Raw genomic sequence first — 22240 nt, 5'->3', positions numbered from 1 at the left:
CACTGCTTCCCCTTCCTGAGGCGGCGGATGGTGGTCCACAATCGCTTCGAAGCCGTCCGGAAGTCGTTTTCCATGGCTTCCCCGAACTCCTCCCATGTCCGAGATTTTGCCTCCGCGACCGCCGAAGCCGCACACCGCTTGGCCTGTCTGCACCTGTCCGCTGCCTCAGGAGTCCTATGAGCCAAAAGAACCCGATAGGACTCCTTCTTCAGCTTGACGGCATCACTCACCGACGGTGTCCACCAACGGGTTCTAGGATTACCGCCACGACAGGCACCAACTACCTTGCGGCCACAGCTCCAATCAGCCGCCTCGACAATAGAGGCGCGGAACATGGTCCATTCGGACTCAATGTCCAGCACCTCCCTCGTGACATGTTCAAAGTTCTTCCGGAGGTGGGAATTGAAACTCTCTCTGACAGGAGACTCTGCCAGACGTTCCCAGCAAACCCTCACAATGCGTTTGGGCATGCCAGGTCTGTCCGGCATCCTCCCCCACCATCGCAGCCAACTCACCACCAGGTGGTGATCGGTAGAAAGCTCCGCCCCTCTCTTCACCCGAGTGTCCAAAACATGAGGCCGCAAATCCGACGACACAACTACAAAGTCGATCATGGAACTGCGGCCTAGGGTGTCCTGGTGCCAAGTGCACATATGGACACCCTTATGTTTGAACATGGTGTTCGTTATGGACAATCTGTGACGGGCACAAAAGTCCAATAACAAAACACCGCTCGGGTTCAGATCCGGGCAGCCATTCTTCCCAATCACGCCTCTCCAGGTTTCACTGTCGCTGCCAACATGAGCGTTGAAGTCCCCCAGTAGAACGAGGGAATCACCCGGGGGAGCACTCTCAAGTACTCCCTCGAGTGAATCCAAAAAGGGTGGGTACTCTGAGCTGCGGTTTGGCGCTGAAGCGCAAACCACAGTCAGGACCCGTTCCCCCACCCGAAGGCGGAGGGAAGCTACCCTCTCGTCCACCGGGTTGAACTCCAACATGCAGGCTCTGAGCCGGGGGGCAACAAGAATTTCCACCCAAGCCCGTCGCCTCTCACTGCCGGCAACGCCAGAGTAGAAGAGAGTCCAGCCCCTCTCGAGAGAACTGGTTCCAGAGCCCTTGCTGTGCGTCGAAGTGAGTCCGACTATGTCTAGTCTGAACTTCTCCACCTCGCGCACTAGCTCAGGCTCCTTCTCCCCCAGCGAGGTGACGTTCCACGTCCCAAGAGCTAGCTTCTGTAGCCGAGGATCGGACCGCCAAGTGCCCTGCCTTCGGCTGCCGCCCAGCTCACATCGCACCCGACCTCTATGACCCCTGCTATGGGTGGTGAGCCCATTGGAGGGGGAACCCACGTTGCCTCTTCGGGCTGTGCCCGGCCGGGCCCCATGGGGACAGGCGCTCGCCATCGTGCCCCACCTCCGGGCCTGGCTCCAGAGGGGGGCCCCGGTGACCCGCGTCCGGGCGAGGGAAATCTGGGTCCATAGTTTTTATTTTTCATTGAGGTCTTCGCTTTGGGAATCATTCCAGGTATAGTAAAGTTCTATATAAATGCAGACCATTTAGGTGAAATGTTGATACGAATAAGGAATTTAACCACAAAGGTTTGTCCATAAATATGTTGTTAGCCTTTTTATTTGCCTATTTCATCACAAATGACATCCCACTACCACCATATTGAAAGAATACTGCCTTGTCTAGATTAGAAGATGTGGTTCTAGAAGTGCTCCATGTGACTTGTTACAACTGTTACTAATCAGTAGCTTATCACCTTAGGTTGGTGGAGGAAGTCAAGCAGCGGGCTGGTGTCCTCCTGCAAAATGAGGATGTTTACATGGCTACCACCTTCCAGGACTTCGTTCAGATGCTTGTTCGTAAGCTGAGAGGTGAAGAAGAAAAGGACGATCTGGTCATTGACTATGTAAGTCTGCAACACAACATCATCTTGCTGTTTCAGTGGATACGCTTGATCTTCTAAATCAGGAGTCATAAAACGGCGGACCCCAGTCCAAATACAGAACCAGAGGCCAAGTCCTCTATGGATCAGGACCAAAAAAGTGCAAGTACAAAAAGTATGGCATCAAAACAGAGCCAAAGTCAGCGCGTATAAAAAAACACTCCAATCTGGGGAACAGTTTCTATGGTAACAGTCTGCCTTTTTAATGTGCGTACATTTTGTCACAGTTCATTGCGATAAAGTACAGTTTGTTGCTGCTCAAAGTGTGCTCTTCTTTGTGTGTTCACGCTTACAGTAGTCAGTTCCACTTTGTCCAGATGAGCTTGTGTTTGATAGTTTGTGATGTGCTGTACACTACCAGGCCATCCGAGAAGTGAACAACATGACAGTGAAAATGCCCTACCAGTGTTTCATCGATGGCTCTTTTGTGGATGCTGAGAATGGCAAGACCTACGATACCATTAACCCAACTAATGGATCGGTAAGATATCTCATGACGTTTATATCAACAACAAAGTTTGTCATCATTTTTTGTGTCTCACACATCATTTTTCAGGTTATCTGTAAGGTGTCTTATGCTTCAGTGGGGGATGTTGATCGTGCAGTGGCTGCTGCTAAACAAGCTTTTGTTGCCGGGCCCTGGGGGAAGATGAACCCGAGAGACAGAGGAAACCTACTCTATAAGTAAGCAGCCAAAAGACTATGTCATTGGGTAGCATTTCACACTTTACCTTTATATTTCACCCTAAAAACTATTTATCTTGCTTTATTTTAATTCCCTTTAGTAACATTTAGATTTAGATTTAACATTTAGATATAATATTTACCTCAACATTTAAACTTAAAGGCCTACTGAAATGAAATGTTCTTATTTAAACGGGGATAGCAGATCCATTCTATGTGTCATACTTGATCATTTCGCGATATTGCCATATTTTTGCTGAAAGGATTTAATAGAGAACATCGACGATAAAGTTCGCAACTTTTGGTCGCTGATAAAAAAAGCCTTGCCTGTAACGGAAGTAGCGTGACGTCACAGGTTGAAAGGCTCCTCACATTTCCCCATTGTTTACACCAGCAGCGAGAGCGATTCGGACCGAGAAAGCGACGATTACCCCATTAATTTGAGCCAGGATGAAAGATTCGTGGATGAGGAAAGTGAGAGTGAAGGATTAGAGTGCAGTGCAGGACGCCAGGGTGTATCTATTTTCGCTCTGACCATAACTTAGGTACAAGGGCTCATTGGATTCCACACTTTCTCCTTTTTCTATTGTGGATCACGGATTTGTATTTTAAACCACCTCGGATACTATATCCTCTTGAAAATGAGAGTCGAGAACGCGAAATGGACATTCACAGTGACTTTTATCTCCACGACAATTCATCGGTGAAGCACTTTAGCTTCGGAGCTAACGTGATAGCATCGTGCTTAACTGCGGATAGAAACAGAAGAAACATGCCCCTGACTGGAAGGATCAGATCAGAATAGTTTTATTGCCATTGTTTGAGAACGGGTTCACAAACTTAGTATAGGATAGACAGAAGATCAACAATACTATTATTACTTCTACTATCAGGAGACACCGAACCAAACCATGGACCTGTAACCACATGGTTAATGCTAACCAGCCTGGCGAAGCCTAGCAATGTCGTTGCTAACGACGCCATTGAAGCTAACTTAGCTACGGAACCTCGACAGAGCTATGCTAAAAACATTAGCTCTCCACCTACGCCAGCCCTTATCTGCTCATCAACACCCATGCTCACCTGCGTTCCAGCGATCGACGGCGCGACGAAGGACTTCACCACGATCATCGATGCGGTCGGCGGCTAGCGTCGGATAGCGCGTCTGCTATCCAACTCAAAGTCCTCCTGGTTGTGTTGCTGCAGCCAGCCGCTAATGCACCGATCCCACCTACAGCTTTCTTCTTTGCTGTCTCCATTGTTCATTAAACAAATTGCAAAAGATTCACCAACACAGATGTCCAGAACACTGTGGAATTTTTCGATGAAAACAGATGCTGTTTGTATTGGGATACAATGGTGTCCCAATACTTCCGTTCAATCCGTCACGTCACGCGCATACGTCATCATACCGAGACGTTTTCAGCCGGATATTTCCCGGGAAATTTAAAATTGCACTTTATAAGTTAACCCGGCCGTATTGGCATGTGTTGCAATGTTAAGATTTCATCATTGCGTAGTCGCTAGTAGTGGCTTTCAGTAGGCCTTTAAACTTAAATGTGATGAAAATGAGCTAAATGTGAGAAAAATGAGTTAAATGTGTTTGACTGAACTTTTACATTCGGCACTCCGTATAAATATAACTTCTAGTTTGCAAAGATGAATAAAAAAAATGGTGGTCAAAGGTTGAATACTATGCTTCCTCACTTGCTATGAAGGCTTGCAGATGTGATGGAGCAACACCAGGAGGAACTGGCAACCATTGAGGCAATGGACTCCGGAGCTGTGTACACTCTGGCCTTGAAGACTCACGTCGGCATGTCTATTCAGACATTTCGCTACTTTGCTGGCTGGTGTGACAAAATCCAGGTAGAGTTTTGTTTGTAAAGCTTTTCTTTCCGTTGCCCCAAGGTTTGTTTTCATGTTCCATCACAATTGTTGAATGTCCCTTTTTATGTTTCACCTCTGACTTGATATTCCAACACTCTTCTTTGTGGAATTGGTAGTTGATTTAAATTGGTTGGTTTCTGGGTACAGCTGCTTTGAAGCATAGTCCAATCATATTTGGGGTGAGGCTTGGAGAAGGCCATTCCAGGAGCTTAATGTTAGCCTGCTTTATCCATTCCAACACCTGTTTAGATGTATGTTTGGGATCCTTGTCCTGATAGAACATCCTTTTGGGATTCAGACATAGGTTTTGATTTTAGGTCCATTTGAAGAATGTGGGCATAACCCTCCTTCATAACAACATAGCAATAATGGTAATAGACAACATAGCAACAATGGTAATAGACAACATAGCAATAATGGTAATAGACAACATAGCAATAATGGTAATAGACAACATAGCAACAATGGTAATAGACAACATAGCAATAATGGTAATAGACAACATAGCAACAATGGTAATAGACAACATAGCAATAATGGTAATAGACAACATAGCAACAATGGTAATAGACAACATAGCAACAATGGTAATAGACAACATAGCAATAATGGTAATAGACAACATAGCAATAATGGTAATAGACAACATAGCAATAATGGTAATAGACAACATAGCAATAATGGTAATAGACAACATAGCAATAATGGTAATAGACAACATAGCAATAATGGTAATAGACAACATAGCAATAATGGTAATAGACAACATAGCAACAATGGTAATAGACAACATAGCAATAATGGTAATAGACAACATAGCAATAATGGTAATAGACAACATAGCAACAATGGTAATAGACAACATAGCAACAATGGTAATAGACAACATAGCAACAATGGTAATAGACAACATAGCAATAATGGTAATAGACAACATAGCAATAATGGTAATAGACAACATAGCAATAATGGTAATAGACAACATAGCAACAATGGTAATAGACAACATAGCAATAATGGTAATAGACAACATAGCAATAATGGTAATAGACAACATAGCAACAATGGTAATAGACAACATAGCAATAATGGTAATAGACAACATAGCAATAATGTTAATAGACAACATAGCAATAATGGTAATAGACAACATAGCAATAATGGTAATAGACAACATAGCAACAATGGTAATAGACAACATAGCAACAATGGTAATAGACAACATAGCAATCATGGTAATAGACAACATAGCAATAATGGTAATAGACAACATAGCAACAATGGTAATAGACAACATAGCAATAATGGTAATAGACAACATAGCAATAATGGTAATAGACAACATAGCAATAATGGTAATAGACAACATAGCAATAATGGTAATAGACAACATAGCAATAATGGTAATAGACAACATAGCAATAATGGTAATAGACAACATAGCAACAATGGTAATAGACAACATAGCAATAATGGTAATAGACAACTCACCAATAATGGTAATAGACAACATAGCAACAATGGTAATAGACAACATAGCAATAATGGTAATAGACAACATAGCAATAATGGTAATAGACAACATAGCAATAATGGTAATAGACAACATAGCAATAATGGTAAGGAAACATTGAGCACATGTTAACACTTTGAGACAGAGTACAGCAGCAGGTCAAATTAAAGACCCTCATCTCTATATTTGAACCTGACCCCATGTTTGTATAATAGTTTAAATGGATTAATAGTTGGGCATTGCTTGTGTTGTAAGTCCAGTTAGTTCCATAGTTTTACTCCGCATACAGACACACAAAAACATAGTTTTACTCCGCATACAGACACACAAAAACGTTTACGGGTGGTTTGAGCTCTCGGCAATAAGAAATATCCAAAGCCTCTCAAGTTATGAGCCTGCACTCGTCTTATAAAAAAACGTTGTAGATTAAGCGGCAATAATTTGTTAAATGCTTTATATAAGATTATTAATGTATTATATTTAACAAGGTCATCAAATTTGAACAACTTTGATTGCATAAACAGATGATGAGTATGTCCTAAATAACCAACGTTGTGAATGATCCGCACTGCTCTTTTCTGTAATATGATCAGAGGATGAATTGTGTTGTGGTAAGTATTCCCCCATACTTCAACACAGTATGTAAGGTATGGCAGTACCAAGGTGCAGTATAGAGTACGCAGTGCATTTTCATTGAGGTATAGTTTTGCTTTGTTTATAATTGAGAGGCTTTTGGAGATTTTTGTTTTAATGTGTCTGACATGAGCTTTCCATGATAGTTTACTATCAATTATTACTCCCAAAAATGTATTCTCATTTACGATTTCAATTTGGGTACCATCAATACTTATTTTCTGTTCAGACATTATGTTGCGACTTCCAAACATCACTATCTTAGTTTTATTTATATTCAAAGATAATGTATTTGTGTCCATCCATTTTTTTACTATGTTTAGTTCTGTGTTTACTGTATTTATGAGCTCATTATAGTCATCACTACTGTAGAATATATTTGTGTCATCTGCAAATAGTATACATTTCAGTATTTTGGATGTATTAAACATATCATTAATATATACATTAAACAGTTTTGGCCCCAACACGGACCCTAGGGGGACACCACAAGCAATGCCAAGAGTATCAGATAAAAATTGACCCATTTTAACAAACTGTACCCTCCCTGTTAAATAACTTTTTAACCAGCCAGCCCCCTAATTCCATATCTTCCCATTTTATCTAGTAGAATGATTAATGGTATCAAAGGCTTTCTTTAGATCAATAAAAATACCAACTGCATATCTTTTATGCTCCAGTGCATTAGTCATTTCTTCAATGGCTTCAGTTATTGCCATTGAGGTTGTTCGTTTGGACCTAAAGCCATACTGACCGTCATTGATTATACGATGCTTCTCAAGAAAAGATTCAAGTCGAGAGTTAAATAGTTTCTCTAAGATTTTTGAGAACTGAGGCAAAAGAGAGATTGGTCTGTAATTGGTGAAAGCGTGTTTGCTGTCACTTTTGAAGAGCGGAGTTACCTTAGCCATTTTCATTTGACTTGGAAAGCAGCCAGTCTGGAATGATAGGTTACATATATAAGTCAAGGGTTTTACAATATTCAGCATAACTTTTTGAACCAATATCAAGCATACCACAACAGAGAAGAGTTTGTTGGTGCTGGTTCTCACAGATGTTGAAGGACCGCAGCTTTCTCAGGAAGTACTGACAACAGTGTCCTTTCCTGAAGATGTTTGCTGGGTTCTCTTAACAGTCCAGTCCATCTGTCTGCAGGCCCAAGTACTTATAGGTCCTGACCACCTTGACCTCTGTGCCCTTGATGAAAATAGGCTGCAGCTGGGGTTGGTTCCTACTGAAGTCTACTGAAGATAGCTTGACTTACACCATGAGGTATTCAGGGTCTTCGTGACATGAGAGGTCACTGGTCTAAAGCCCTATGGTTGACTTAAAGGCCTACTGAAATTAAATTGTTTTATTTAAACAGGTATAGCAGATTCATTCTATGTGTCATACTTAGAATGAATCTGCTATTCCCGTTTAAATAAAACAATTTAATGAACGAAGCTCTTTAGCTACAGCGCTAACGTAATAGCATCGTGCTTAAATGCTGATAGAAACAAAATAAATAAACCCCTGACTGGAAGGATAGACAGAAAATCAACAATACTATTAAACCATGGACCTCTAACTACACGGTTAATGCTTTCCAGCCTGGCGAAGCTTAACAATGCTCAACAATCATGTGTCATACTTGATCATTTCGCGATATTGTCATATTTTTGCTGAAAGGATTTAGTAGAGAACATCGACGATAAAGTTCGCAACATTTGATCGCTGATAAAAAAAAGCCTTGCCTGTACCGGAAGTAGCGTGACGTCACAGTTTGAAAGGCTCTTCATCTTTCCCCATTGTTTACACCAGCAGCGAGAGCGATTCGGACCGAGAAAGCGACGATTACCCCATTAATTTGAGCGAGGATGAAAGATTTGTGGATGAGGAACGTGAGAGTGAAGGACTAGAGTGCAGTGCAGGACGCATCTTTTTTCGCTCTGACCATAACTTAGGTACAAGCTGGCTCATTGGATTCCACACTCTCTCCTTTTTCTATTGTGGATCACGGATTTGTATTTTAAACCACCTCGGATACTATATCCTCTTGAAAATGAGAGTCGAGAACGCGAAATGGACATTCATAGTGACTTTTATCTCCACAACAATACATCGGCGAAGCACTTTAGCTACGGAGCTAATGTGATAGCATCGGGCTTAACTGCAAATAGAAACAAAATAAATAAACCCCTGACTGGAAGGATAGACAGAAAATCAACAATACTATTAAACCATGGACCTGTAAATACACGGTTAATGCTTTCCAGCCTGGCGAAGCTTAACAATGCTGTTGCTAACGACGACATTGAAGGTAACTTAGCAACGGGACCTCACAGAGCTATGCTAAAAACATAAGCTATCCACCTACGCCAGCCAGCCCTCATCTGCTCATCAACACCCGTGCTCACCTGCGTTCCAGCGATCGACGGAGCGACGAAGGACTTCACTCGATCGTCAATGCGGTCGGCGGCTAGCGTCGGATAGCGCGTCTGCTATCCAAGTCAAAGTCCTCCTGGTTGTGTTGCTGCAGCCATCCGCTAATACACCGATCCCACCTACAGCTTTCTTCTTTGCAGTCTCCATTGTTCATTAAACAAATTGCAAAAGATTCACCAACACAGATGTCCAGAATACTGTGGAATTTTGCGATGAAAACAGAGCTGTTTGTATTGGATACAATGTGTCCGAATACTTCCGCTTCAACCATTGACGTCACGCGCATACGTCATCATACATAGACGTTTTCAACCGGAAGTTTTGCGGGAAATTTAAAATTGCACTTTATAAGTTAACCCGGCCGTATTGGCATGTGTTGCAATGTTAAGATTTCATCATTGATGTATAAACTATCAGACTGCGTGGTCGGTAGTAGTGGCTTTCAGTAGGCCTTTAACTTTACCATCAAACCTGTTTAATTACTGGTTAAATTGGTTAGCTTGTCCATGTCTCCCTCTTTGAATGCCCTTTCTTGCTGGTTGCTGGTGATCCAGGGCGCGTTATCTGGAAACCAGCGCACTGTTTTAATGGGGAGGACAGTGTCCATGCAGAATAGACACAGGTGAAACTCAAATCATTGAAATATCATGCAAACATCTATTCATGTCAGCAATTCAACTTCAAATGTGAAACTAATATGTGATAGAAACTCAATACATGCAAATTGAGTTAGCCTTTATTTCTTTTCGTTTTGATGCTCACGGCTTAGAGATTTTAAAAACCCCAAATTTTCAAACATTTTCAATTTGAGGTTTTCATAAGCTTTAAGCCAGCGGTGCACATTACGTCCATCGCGAGCTAGCGGTCGATCGCTGAGGGTGTGTCAGTCCATCGCCAGCCAGGCATTAAAACATCTTCACCAAGACGTCACTTTAGTCACTTGATTGACATTCACGGCACCCGAGGGTCTTGTGAGATGACGCTGGCTGCTGCCAGCTCATTATTAAGAAAAAATTACCGACAGGAAGGCGAGAAACACTTTTTTATTCCTACAGACTTTCAATGCCGTACCTGCCGTCAAGACTCTAAAGACCAACTGCAGTTCCTATCTTCACAATAAAAGCGCTGCTTCAACCTGCCTGCGCTAACAAAATAAGAGTCTCAAAAAGCTGGCGTGCACAAGCTAGCAAGCTGCGGAGTTTGCCGCCAATGTATTTATTGTAAAAAAAACGAGTATGGAAGCCGGACAAATAAGATACCAAAAACCGTCCACTTTCATGTGGTATTGGACAGGAAGGAGGACTTTTTTCCTCCTCCATTTGAAAATGCGGACGTTATCATCACTACTGTCTGATTCCTATCAATGCAAGTCATCATAATCAGGTAATACACCAACTTATATTCTTGTCTTCATGAAAGAAAGGAATCTGTACGTGTCAAACATGCTTGTATTATCATTAAACACTTTTAACTTGTTAACAAAAACGTCTCTTTCCTAAATAAATAAATATACCGTATTTTCCGCATTATAAGGCGCACCGGATTATAAGGCGCACCTTCAATGAATGGCCTATTTTAAAACGTTGTTCATATATAAGGCGCACCACATTATAAGGCGCACCACATTATAAGGCGCATAGAATAGACGCTACAGTAGAGGCTGGGGTTACGTTATGCCTCCCGTAGTTGCGAGACCTGTTGTGGCTCAATATTGGTCCATTTATAAGGCCATACTTGCCAACCCTCCCGTTTTTAGGGGGAGACTCCCGGTATTCAGTGCCTCTCCCGATAACCTCCCGGCAGAAATTTTCTCCCGACAAACTCTCGGTATTCAGCCGGAGCTGGAGGCCACGCCCCCTCCAGCTCAATGCGGACCTGAGTGGGGACAGCCGGTTCTCACGTCCGCTTTCCCACGATATAAACAGCTTGCCTGCCCAATGATGTCATAACTGTAGAATGATCGAGGGCGAGTTCTTGGTTTCTTATGTGGCTTTATTGTTAGGCAGTTTCATTAACGTCCTCCCAGCGCCGGTAACAACACACAACAACAGCAGTCACGTTTAGTCTACCGTAAAGCAGTTCTTCTGCCGTAAACAGCAATGTTGTGACACTCTTAAACAGGACAATACTGCCATCTACTGGATAGCCTCCAGAACACTGAAATTCAAGTATTTCTTTTATTTATATGTATAATAAAATAAATATATATATATATATATAGCTAGAATTCACTGAAAGTCAAGTATTTCATACATATACATATATATATATATATATATATATATATATATATATATATATATATATGAAATACTTGAGTTGGTAAATTCTAGCTTAAATATATTCCCCTCTTAACCACGCCACCCCCCCCACCCCCACCCCCCACCTCCCGGTATCGGAGGTCTCAAGGTTGGCAAGTATGTATAAGGTGCACCGTATTATAAGGCGCACTGTCAGCTTTTGAGAAAATTGGAGGTTTTTAGGTGCGCCTTATATAGCGGAAAATACGGTAAATGATATATATGAATGAGGTAGATCCTCTCGACTTGGTCAATAGAAAAGTAGCTCGCCTGCAGAAAAAGTGTGGGCACGCCTGTTTTAAACCATTAGCTTTAAAATGATATCAAAAGAAGGCTTGAAATATCTTGAGTTGCATGTTATGAGCCTAAGTCATATATTAGCTTCACCTTGTGAAATTAATTGAGTTTCACCTGTATTCTGCGAATCAGTGTGTGATGACCTCAATGTCCGCACTTTGTGGCTCAAATAGGTTGATTACAGTCTGTGGAATCAAAGCAGTCCGTCAGAGCGTCCAACTCCTGAAGTAGCGGCTGGTTGTGGGGTGGCTTTGTTGTAGTTTCTACTTGGGTGTGTATCGCAAGCTAGGCTGTGTATGCATCCTAAATTAGGTGAATTATCCATTTTTACTTGTGGAACGGTTTGACTGGTAAACATTTTGTGAAGTATAAAGTATTGTCCATTGTGTCATTGACTAAAATCTAGCCCAGTCATGTATTGTGTGTGTTTTTCAAGGTATACTGCTTCCTTCCATAGTCATGTGCCAAGTATTAGTGATAACATTAACAAACTGACTGGTCATATGGTCTAGTTTCCTCATACATGAACCTTAATATGATTAGCAGCAATGTACAGTAAAATAATATAAGGGTTTAAAGGCCTACTGAAATGAAATGTTCTTATTTAAACGGGGATAGCAGATCCAATCTATGTGTCATATTTGATCATTTGAGCCAGGATGAAAGATTCGTGGATGAGGAACGTGAGAGTGAAGGATTAGAGTGCAGTGCAGGACGTATCTTTTTTCGCTCTGACCGTAACTTAGGTACAAGGGCTCATTGGATTCCACACTTTCTCCTTTTTCTATTGTGGATCACGGATTTGTATTTTAAACCACCTCGGATACTATATCCTCTTGAAAATGAGAGTCGGGAACGCGAAATGGACATTCACAGTGACTTTTATCTCTACGACAATACATCGGCGAAGCTCTTTAGCTACGGAGCTAAAGTGATAGCATCGTGCTTAACTGCGGATAGAAACAGAAGAAATAAGCCCCTGACTGGAAGGATAGACAGAAGGTCAACAATACTACCAAACCCTGGACCTGTAACCACACGGTTAATGCTTTCCAGGCTGGCGAAGCCTAGCAATGCTGTTGCTAACGACGCCATTGAAGCTAACTTAGCTACGGGACCTCGACAGAGCTATGCTAATAACATTAGCTCTCCACCTACGCCAGCCCTCATCTGCTCATCAACACCCGTGCTCACCTGCGTTCCAGCGATCGACGGCGCGACGAAGGGCTTCACCACGATGATCAGTGCGGTCGGCGGAGGAAGTCAAGGTGAGGACAGCAGCGCGGCGGCGGACGGCGTTGTAGCTTTCAACGACACCCCGGCCGGCTTCAGAGTCAGCAAGAAACATATATTTCCCCAAAGTTACGTACGTGACATGCACATGGCGGCACGCACGTACGGGAAAGCGATCAAATGTTTGGAAGCCAAAGCTGTACTCACGGTAGCGCGTCTGCTATCCAACTCAAAGTCCTCTTGGTTGTGTTGCTGCAGCCAGCCGCTAATACACCGATCCCACCTACAACTTTCTTCTTTGCAGTCTCCATTGTTAATTGAACAAATTGCAAAAGATTCACCAACACAGATGTCCAGAATACTGTGGAATTATGTGGTGAAAACAGACGACTTAAGCTGGCGACCGTGCTATTCCAAAATGTCTCCTTCAACCCTTGACGTCACGCGCATACGTCATCATACCGAGACGTTTTCAGCCGGGAGTTCCCTGGGAAATTTAAAATTGCACTTTATAAGTTAACCCGGCCGTATTGGCATGTGTTGCAATGTTAAGATTTCATCATTGATATATAAACTATCAGACTGCGTGGTCGGTAGTAGTGGCTTTCAGTAGGCCTTTAATATGAGAATAAAGTCAAACACACAAAAGTGCAGCCTGAAACACACTAGTTCTGAAACCAGCACAGGTAAGCAGACATTCAGGATTTACTGCCATTATGTCCTGTGTTCCTTCCATGGCCTCTTCAAGTATGTTTTTGTGTCAATTGATTTAAGTCAGGCACACGATATCTCTCATATATTTGCAGGGCAAGACAATCCCCATTAACCAAGCCAGACCAAACCACAATCTCACCTTTACTAAAAAAGAACCAATAGGGTAAGATTTATGGAGTATTAGAAATATTTGACAATTGACATTACATTGAATGTTGATATTTGTATCTTGTATTGTTATTCAGTGATTGTATGTTTGTGTGCCAGCGTGTGTGCCATCATCATCCCTTGGAACTACCCCCTCATGATGTTAGCTTGGAAAAGTGCTGCCTGCCTTGCAGCCGGAAACACACTAGTTCTGAAACCAGCGCAGGTAAGCAGACAATCAGCTTTTACGGCCATTATATCCTGTCTTCTTTCTATTGCCTCAAGTGCAACGTTCCCTCTAAGGTGCGCGCCTGCGCAATTGCGCACTGCTCAAGCGTCCTCTGCGCACAGCAAATATATGCCGCGCACCAAATCAAATCCCATCTGAATTCTAAACAAAATAAACACATTTATTCTGTGTAATTTTGCAATGCAAAATGAGTGACAGTGACAACAAGCGGCCCTAACGGTGTTCGTCAACACCGTTCAATTATTGTAACGTCTATCGAGATGCTTCGAGGACAGGAATTATATCGATCACTTTATTGAGCAAAACTGTTTATATTCGGCCATAACCACACCAAAAACATGAGTAAAAAACTTCTATCTCGAAAAACTAGTCATTTTCTGCCGTACAAACCAGGCCAAAACCAACTTGTCATCTGTCACTGTCAGAAAAATTGTATTTAAATTATCAAAAAACTTTCCGTTCTGAGTTTCCAATGAACAGACAAGAAGCTGTCTCTGTTGCACCAAGCCAAACGCTTGGAAGATTCCGCTGTGTACGATAGAAACAGACGGGAGGGGTCATCCATTGTCCTCGAAAACCTGATCAAGCTGAATCCAGGACAAGCCCAAGCCCGAGGGATCTTCTTCTTTTGTCTTCGATGTGACCGAAAACAAGGATTGTTTACATACTCCCCATTCCTGTTGAGAAATGTGTCGTCGCGTAAACATTGAACATCTAAATAAAAGAGAAGACGAAAACCTTCTTCGTCAGAGCGTGGTGCAGGACTGTACAGAGAGTACAGTGGCCGTGTCTCTCCTCAATATTGAGTCCAAATTGAATTCTGTCTCTGTTTGATTCCTTGCCTTTTGTCTTGTTTAATAGATGTCAACAGTGTTTGAACCTGACAGTCACCAACACGCATACCACTAAGCCACTGGTGCGTTTATGGCCACATAAAAAGTCGGACAACTCAAACACCACACAAAGTTACACTATGACTCCTCAGTCATACGTGTGCTTATTCTACTGTCATTTATTATTAATGTTAATGTATTGATATTAATCATGGAATGCTGTTACTAGAGAAAGAATGCACACTTCATCCTATGCTTACATTTCATTGTGCAACATGAGGATGTTTAAGGGGAACTAAATGTGATCTATAGCTTATGAAAAACAAGATTTCTTTTATTTTCATTACAAGTGGGCCAAATCACTAATATTACTAAATAATCGCATGAAAATGACTCCTCTCATTTGAGTGTTATTATAAAAGATTAGTTTGAGAAAGGTGTGCTGCTGGTGTTGCCACGTGTGATGTTGCTCACGTGTGCTCCACTGAATGCTCAGGGAGTTTTTGTGTTTGCTCACACACATGAACAATTAGAGGTGTATTTTATGTCAATGTATACGATGTCTCTCATATATCCAGGTAACTCCACTAACAGCATTAAAATTCGCTGAGTTGTCAGTTAAAGCTGGTATTCCAAAAGGAGTCATCAACATTGCACCAGGCTCAGGTACACCAGAAGCGTTATTGCTGCAATATCTTCTTAGGAAGCGCTTTTTAAGCCTTACTAAATGAAACATGCTTTCCTCTCCAGGAGGAATGGTGGGGCAGCGCATGGCTGATCACCCAGATGTGCGCAAGCTGGGCTTCACTGGTTCAACACCCATCGGCAAACAAATCATGAAAAGGTATGACTTGTTGAAGTTATTTGCCCATAAAATAATTTGACTGCCAAATGATGTTCATCTATTTGACATTCCCTTAAAGCTGTGCACTCAGTAACTTAAAGAAAGTGTCTCTGGAACTGGGAGGGAAGTCACCTCTCATCATCTTTAGTGATTGTGACATGGACAAGGCTGTTCGCATGGTAAGAGAGGCCCTTTTTGCTCATTAAACAAAACTGAACTGGTAAATGAACAATCATCGGTATGAGAGCTGAATAATGTCATTCACCAATCCTTTGCTTAGATTAGGTAGACTAACCAGACACAATAGTGCTGGGCGATGTGGATGGAAAAGTATATCTCGATATATTTTTACTTCAACTCGATATTCGATGTATATCTCCATGTATATTCCGATGAATTTTGAGTGGGATTCACTGAAATTGAAGGAAATGACAATTGTACTATAAACAGTCAGTGGCACTTTTATTAACTCAGTTAGTCAAGATGGGTATTAACAGTTCTTTTATTAACCCACTTAGTCAAGATGGGTATTAACAGTACTTTTATTAACCCACTTAGTCAATATGGGTATTAATAGTACTTTTATTAACCCAGTTAGTCAAGATTGGGATTAACAGCACTTTTATTAACCCAGTTAGTCAAGATGGGTATTAACAGTACTTTTATTAACCCACTTAGTCAAGATGGGTATTAACAGTACTTTTATTAACCCACTTAGTCAATATGGGTATTAATAGTACTTTTATTAACCCAGTTAGTCAAGATTGGTATTAACAGCACTTTTATTAACCCAGTTAGTCAAGATGGGTATTAACAGCACGTTTATTAACCCAGTTAGTCAAGATGGGTATTAACAGCACTTTTATTAACCCAGTTAGTCAAGATGGGTATTAACAGTACTTTTATTAACCCAGTTAGTCAAGATGGGTATTAACAGTACTTTTATTAACCAGTTAGTCAAGATGGGTATTAACAGTACTTTTATTAACCCAGTTAGTCAAGATGGGTATTAACAGCACTTTTATTAACCCAGTTAGTCAAGATGGGTATTAACAGTACTTTTATTAACCAGTTAGTCAAGATGGGTATTAACAGTACTTTTATTAACCCAGTTAGTCAAGATGGGTATTAACAGTACTTTTATTAACCCAGTTAGTCAAGATGGGTATTAACAGTACTTTTATTAACCCAGTTAGTCAAGATGGGTATTAACAGCACTTGTATTAACCCAGTTAGTCAAGATGGGTATTAACAGCACAGAAAAGATGTCTGTGGTCCTACTAGAACACATGTCTATGGTCCTACTAGACCACATGTCTGTGGTCCTATTAGACCACATGTCTGTGGTCCTACGAGACCACATGTCTGTGGTCCTATTAGACCACATGTCTGTGGTCCTACTAGACCACATGTCTGTGGTCCTACTAGACCACATGTCTGTGGTCCTTCTAGACCACATGTCTGTGGTCCTATTAGACCACATGTCTGTGGTCCTACTAGACCACATGTCTGTGGTCCTTCTAGACCACATGTCTGTGGTCCTATTAGACCACATGTCTGTGGTCCTATTAGACCACATGTCTGTGGTCCTACTAGACCACATGTCTGTGGTCCTATTAGACCACATGTCTGTGGTCCTACTAGACCACATGTCTGTGGTCCTACTAGACCACATGTCTGTGGTCCTATTAGACCACATGTCTGTGGTCCTACTAGACCACATGTCTGTGGTCCTACTAGACCACATGTCTGTGGTCCTACTAATGTCTGTGGTCCTACTAGACCACATGTCTGTGGTCTTACTAGACCACATGTCTGTGGTCCTACTAGACCACATGTCTGTGGTCCTATTAGACCACATGTCTGTGGTCCTACTAGACCACATGTCTGTGGTCCTACTAGACCACATGTCTGTGGTCCTACTAATGTCTGTGGTCCTACTAGACCACATGTCTGTGGTCTTACTAGACCACATGTCTGTGGTCCTACTAGACCACATGTCTGTGGTCCTACTAGACCACATGTCTGTGGTCTTATTAGACCACATGTCTGTGGTCCTACTAGACCACATGTCTGTGGTCTACCTGGTCTACATGTCTGTGGTTCTACTGAACCACATGTCTGTGGTCTACCTGGTCTACATGTCTGTGGTTCTACTGAACCACATGTCTGTGGTCCTACTAGACCACATGTCTGTGGTCCTATTAGACCACATGTCTGTGGTCGTACTAGACCACATGTCTGTGGTCCTATTAGACCACATGTCTGTGGTCCTACTAGACCACATGTCTGTGGTCCTATTAGACCATGTGTCTTGTGGTCCTACTAGACCACATGTCTGTGGTCCTACTAGACCACATGTCCGTGGTCCTACTAGACCACATGTCCGTGGTCCTACTAGACCACATGTCCGTGGTCCTATTAGACCACATGTCTGTGGTCCTACTAGACCACATGTCCGTGGTCCTACTAGACCACATGTCCGTGGTCCTATTAGACCACATGTCTGTGGTCCTACTAGACCACATGTCCGTGGTCCTACTAGACCACATGTCTGTGATCCTACTAGACCACATGTCTGTCGTCCTACTAGACCACATGTCTGTGATCCTACTAGACCACATGTCTGTGATCCTACTAGACCACATGTCTGTGGTCCTACTAGACCACATGTCTGTGGTCCTACTAGACCACATGTCTGTGGTCCTATTAGACCACATGTCTGTGGTCCTACTAGACCACATGTCTGTGGTCCTACTAGACCACATGTCTGTGGTCCTACTAGACCACATGTCTGTGGTCCTACTAGACCACATGTCTGTGGTCCTACTAGACCACATGTCTGTGATCCTACTAGACCACATGTCTGTGGTCCTACTAGACCACATGTCTGTGGTCCTATTAGACCACATGTCTGTGGTCCTATTAGACCACATGTCTGTGGTCCTACTAGACCACATGTCTGTGGTCCTATTAGACCACGTGTCTTGTGGTCCTACTAGACCACATGTCCGTGGTCCTACTAGACCACATGTCCGTGGTCCTACTAGACCACATGTCCGTGGTCCTATTAGACCACATGTCTGTGGTCCTACTAGACCACATGTCCGTGGTCCTATTAGACCACATGTCCGTGGTCCTACTAGACCACATGTCTGTGGTCCTACTAGACCACATGTCTGTGATCCTACTAGACCACATGTCTGTGGTCCTACTAGACCACATGTCTGTGATCCTACTAGACCACATGTCTGTGATCCTACTAGACCACATGTCTGTGGTCCTACTAGACCACATGTCTGTGATCCTACTAGACCACATGTCTGTGATCCTACTAGACCACATGTCTGTGGTCTAGTAGGACCACATGTCTGTGGTCCTATTAGACCACATGTCTGTGGTCCTATTAGACCACATGACTGTGGTCCTACTAGACCACATGTCTGTGGTCCTACTAGACCACATGTCTGTGGTCCTATTAGACCACATGTCTGTGGTCCTACTAGACCACATGTCTGTGGTCCTATTAGACCACATGTCTGTGGTCCTACTAGACCACATGTCTGTGGTCCTATTAGACCACATGTCTGTGGTCCTATTAGACCACATGTCTGTGGTCCTACTAGACCACATGTCTGTGGTCCTACTAGACCACATGTCTGTGGTCCTATTAGACCACATGTCTGTGGTCCTACTAGACCACATGTCTGTGGTCCTACTAGACCACATGTCTGTGGTCCTACTAATGTCTGTGGTCCTACTAGACCACATGTCTGTGGTCTTACTAGACCACATGTCTGTGGTCCTACTAGACCACATGTCTGTGGTCCTATTAGACCACATGTCTGTGGTCCTACTAGACCACATGTCTGTGGTCCTACTAGACCACATGTCTGTGGTCCTATTAGACCACATGTCTGTGGTCTTACTAGACCACATGTCTGTGGTCCTACTAGACCACATGTCTGTGGTCCTACTAGACCACATGTCTGTGGTCTTATTAGACCACATGTCTGTGGTCCTACTAGACCACATGTCTGTGGTCTACCTGGTCTACATGTCTGTGGTTCTACTGAACCACATGTCTGTGGTCCTACTAGACCACATGTCTGTGGTCCTATTAGACCACATGTCTGTGGTCGTACTAGACCACATGTCTGTGGTCCTATTAGACCACATGTCTGTGGTCCTACTAGACCACATGTCTGTGGTCCTATTAGACCATGTGTCTTGTGGTCCTACTAGACCACATGTCTGTGGTCCTACTAGACCACATGTCCGTGGTCCTACTAGACCACATGTCCGTGGTCCTACTAGACCACATGTCCGTGGTCCTATTAGACCACATGTCTGTGGTCCTACTAGACCACATGTCCGTGGTCCTACTAGACCACATGTCCGTGGTCCTATTAGACCACATGTCTGTGGTCCTACTAGACCACATGTCCGTGGTCCTACTAGACCACATGTCTGTGATCCTACTAGACCACATGTCTGTGATCCTACTAGACCACATGTCCGTGATCCTACTAGACCACATGTCTGTGGTCCTACTAGACCACATGTCTGTGGTCCTACTAGACCACATGTCTGTGGTCCTATTAGACCACATGTCTGTGGTCCTACTAGACCACATGTCTGTGGTCCTACTAGACCACATGTCTGTGGTCCTACTAGACCACATGTCTGTGGTCCTACTAGACCACATGTCTGTGGTCCTACTAGACCACATGTCTGTGATCCTACTAGACCACATGTCTGTGGTCCTACTAGACCACATGTCTGTGGTCCTACTAGACCACATGTCTGTGGTCCTATTAGACCACGTGTCTTGTGGTCCTACTAGACCACATGTCCGTGGTCCTACTAGACCACATGTCCGTGGTCCTACTAGACCACATGTCCGTGGTCCTATTAGACCACATGTCTGTGGTCCTACTAGACCACATGTCCGTGGTCCTACTAGACCACATGTCCGTGGTCCTACTAGACCACATGTCTGTGGTCCTACTAGACCACATGTCTGTGATCCTACTAGACCACATGTCTGTGGTCCTACTAGACCACATGTCTGTGATCCTACTAGACCACATGTCTGTGATCCTACTAGACCACATGTCTGTGGTCCTACTAGACCACATGTCTGTGATCCTACTAGACCACATGTCTGTGGTCTAGTAGGACCACATGTCTGTGGTCCTATTAGACCACATGTCTGTGGTCCTATTAGACCACATGTCTGTGGTCCTATTAGACCACATGTCTGTGGTCCAACTCGACCACATGTCTGTGGTCCTACTAGACCACATGTCTGTGGTCCTATTAGACCACATGTCTGTGGTCCTACTAGACCACATGTCTGTGGTCTTATTAGACCACATGTCTGTGGTCCTACTAGACCACATGTCTGTGATGTGTACCTCACCACAGGGCCAACACAGATAGACAGACAACATTCACACGCTGCCCAGGTGCATTTCTTTGGAGTGACGTCACTAGTCAGAAAATGCATTTAGGAATAACTTAGATATGTAACAGGACAAATGTAGCACAAATAAATGGTAATGTTATTTGAATATTTAGAACTATAAGAGGGGCCAACTTCACAATGGTTTAAAGTAGGGGTGTCAAACTTGTTAGGGCTGCCCCAGAGGGCCACTTGTGACAGCGAGTTTTATATCTAAATATACATTGCCGTTTTTATATTTTCACACAATTATTTGTTAATTTATCCATATATTTTTACGTACACTGTAAAAAAAAATCTGTACATTTACAGTAAAAAAAAAACTGATAGCCTTTAAATGTAAAAACAGTACTACGGTTGTTTTTACAATTATTACTGTAAGTGGAAAAACAATTCCACTGTTTTTTGGTTTTGGTTTTTTTAACTGTAACATTTTGTTGACTGAACTAGCAGTTCTTTACATTTTTACAGTTGCACAATTTGACGGATGACTTGCTTAACAATTATGAGTCAAGCTGATATTTAAGTATTTATTTCAGAATGTATGAAATGTTTGATAATATAATATCTGTTGCAATATTAGATACAGTTTAAAAGATATGAAATTGCATGCAGTACATATTATTTTTTTCTGTCAAAATGGAAAGTTAAATACATTTTGTAAGAATAATTTCAGGCTTTTGCGAGCCACATGAAATGATGTGGTGGGTTACATCAGTGTTTCCCACACATTCATTTATTTGTGGCAGCCTGCCACGAAAAAATTACGTCCGCCACAAATAGATTTTTTTTTTTTTTTTTGTCCTCTCCAGCTTCTCAGGCAAATCATATAGTTGATGTAGATGCCCATATAGGCTGTTCATATTTACCTAACAAAAGAGAAGTGTAGGATACTTCTCTTGTTGCCTTATTTGTATTTGACCACTACTGTTTTCTGTTTATTTGTTACTGACTGTGGCAGGACACCTCTGCCTCTGTTTCACTTTATGTTGCTGGTAAATAATATGGTTGTAGTAGTAGGCTAAAGTTAAATTATTTAGTATGCACTAATTAAAGG

The 22240-nt window shown here is 42.6% G+C and overlaps 1 protein-coding gene across 1 annotated transcript in view; it reads left to right on the top strand.

The window, feature by feature from the left end:
- LOC133658770 (mitochondrial 10-formyltetrahydrofolate dehydrogenase-like) overlaps positions 1-22240 on the top strand; it is a 73590-nt gene that overhangs the window by 40570 nt on the left and 10780 nt on the right. The window contains exons 10-18 of the mRNA XM_062061149.1: positions 1771-1915; positions 2313-2432; positions 2508-2635; positions 4354-4504; positions 13735-13805; positions 13910-14015; positions 15451-15538; positions 15623-15716; positions 15796-15895. Coding sequence (XP_061917133.1) covers positions 1771-1915; positions 2313-2432; positions 2508-2635; positions 4354-4504; positions 13735-13805; positions 13910-14015; positions 15451-15538; positions 15623-15716; positions 15796-15895 — 1003 coding nt within the window. The remainder of the gene's footprint in view (positions 1-1770; positions 1916-2312; positions 2433-2507; positions 2636-4353; positions 4505-13734; positions 13806-13909; positions 14016-15450; positions 15539-15622; positions 15717-15795; positions 15896-22240) is intronic.

This window comes from Entelurus aequoreus, linkage group LG10 (assembly GCF_033978785.1).
Source record: "Entelurus aequoreus isolate RoL-2023_Sb linkage group LG10, RoL_Eaeq_v1.1, whole genome shotgun sequence".
Classification (NCBI taxonomy): domain Eukaryota; kingdom Metazoa; phylum Chordata; class Actinopteri; order Syngnathiformes; family Syngnathidae; genus Entelurus; species Entelurus aequoreus.
The sequence above is the reverse complement of the archived record's forward strand: the minus strand, read 5'-3'. Positions and strand labels throughout refer to the sequence as shown.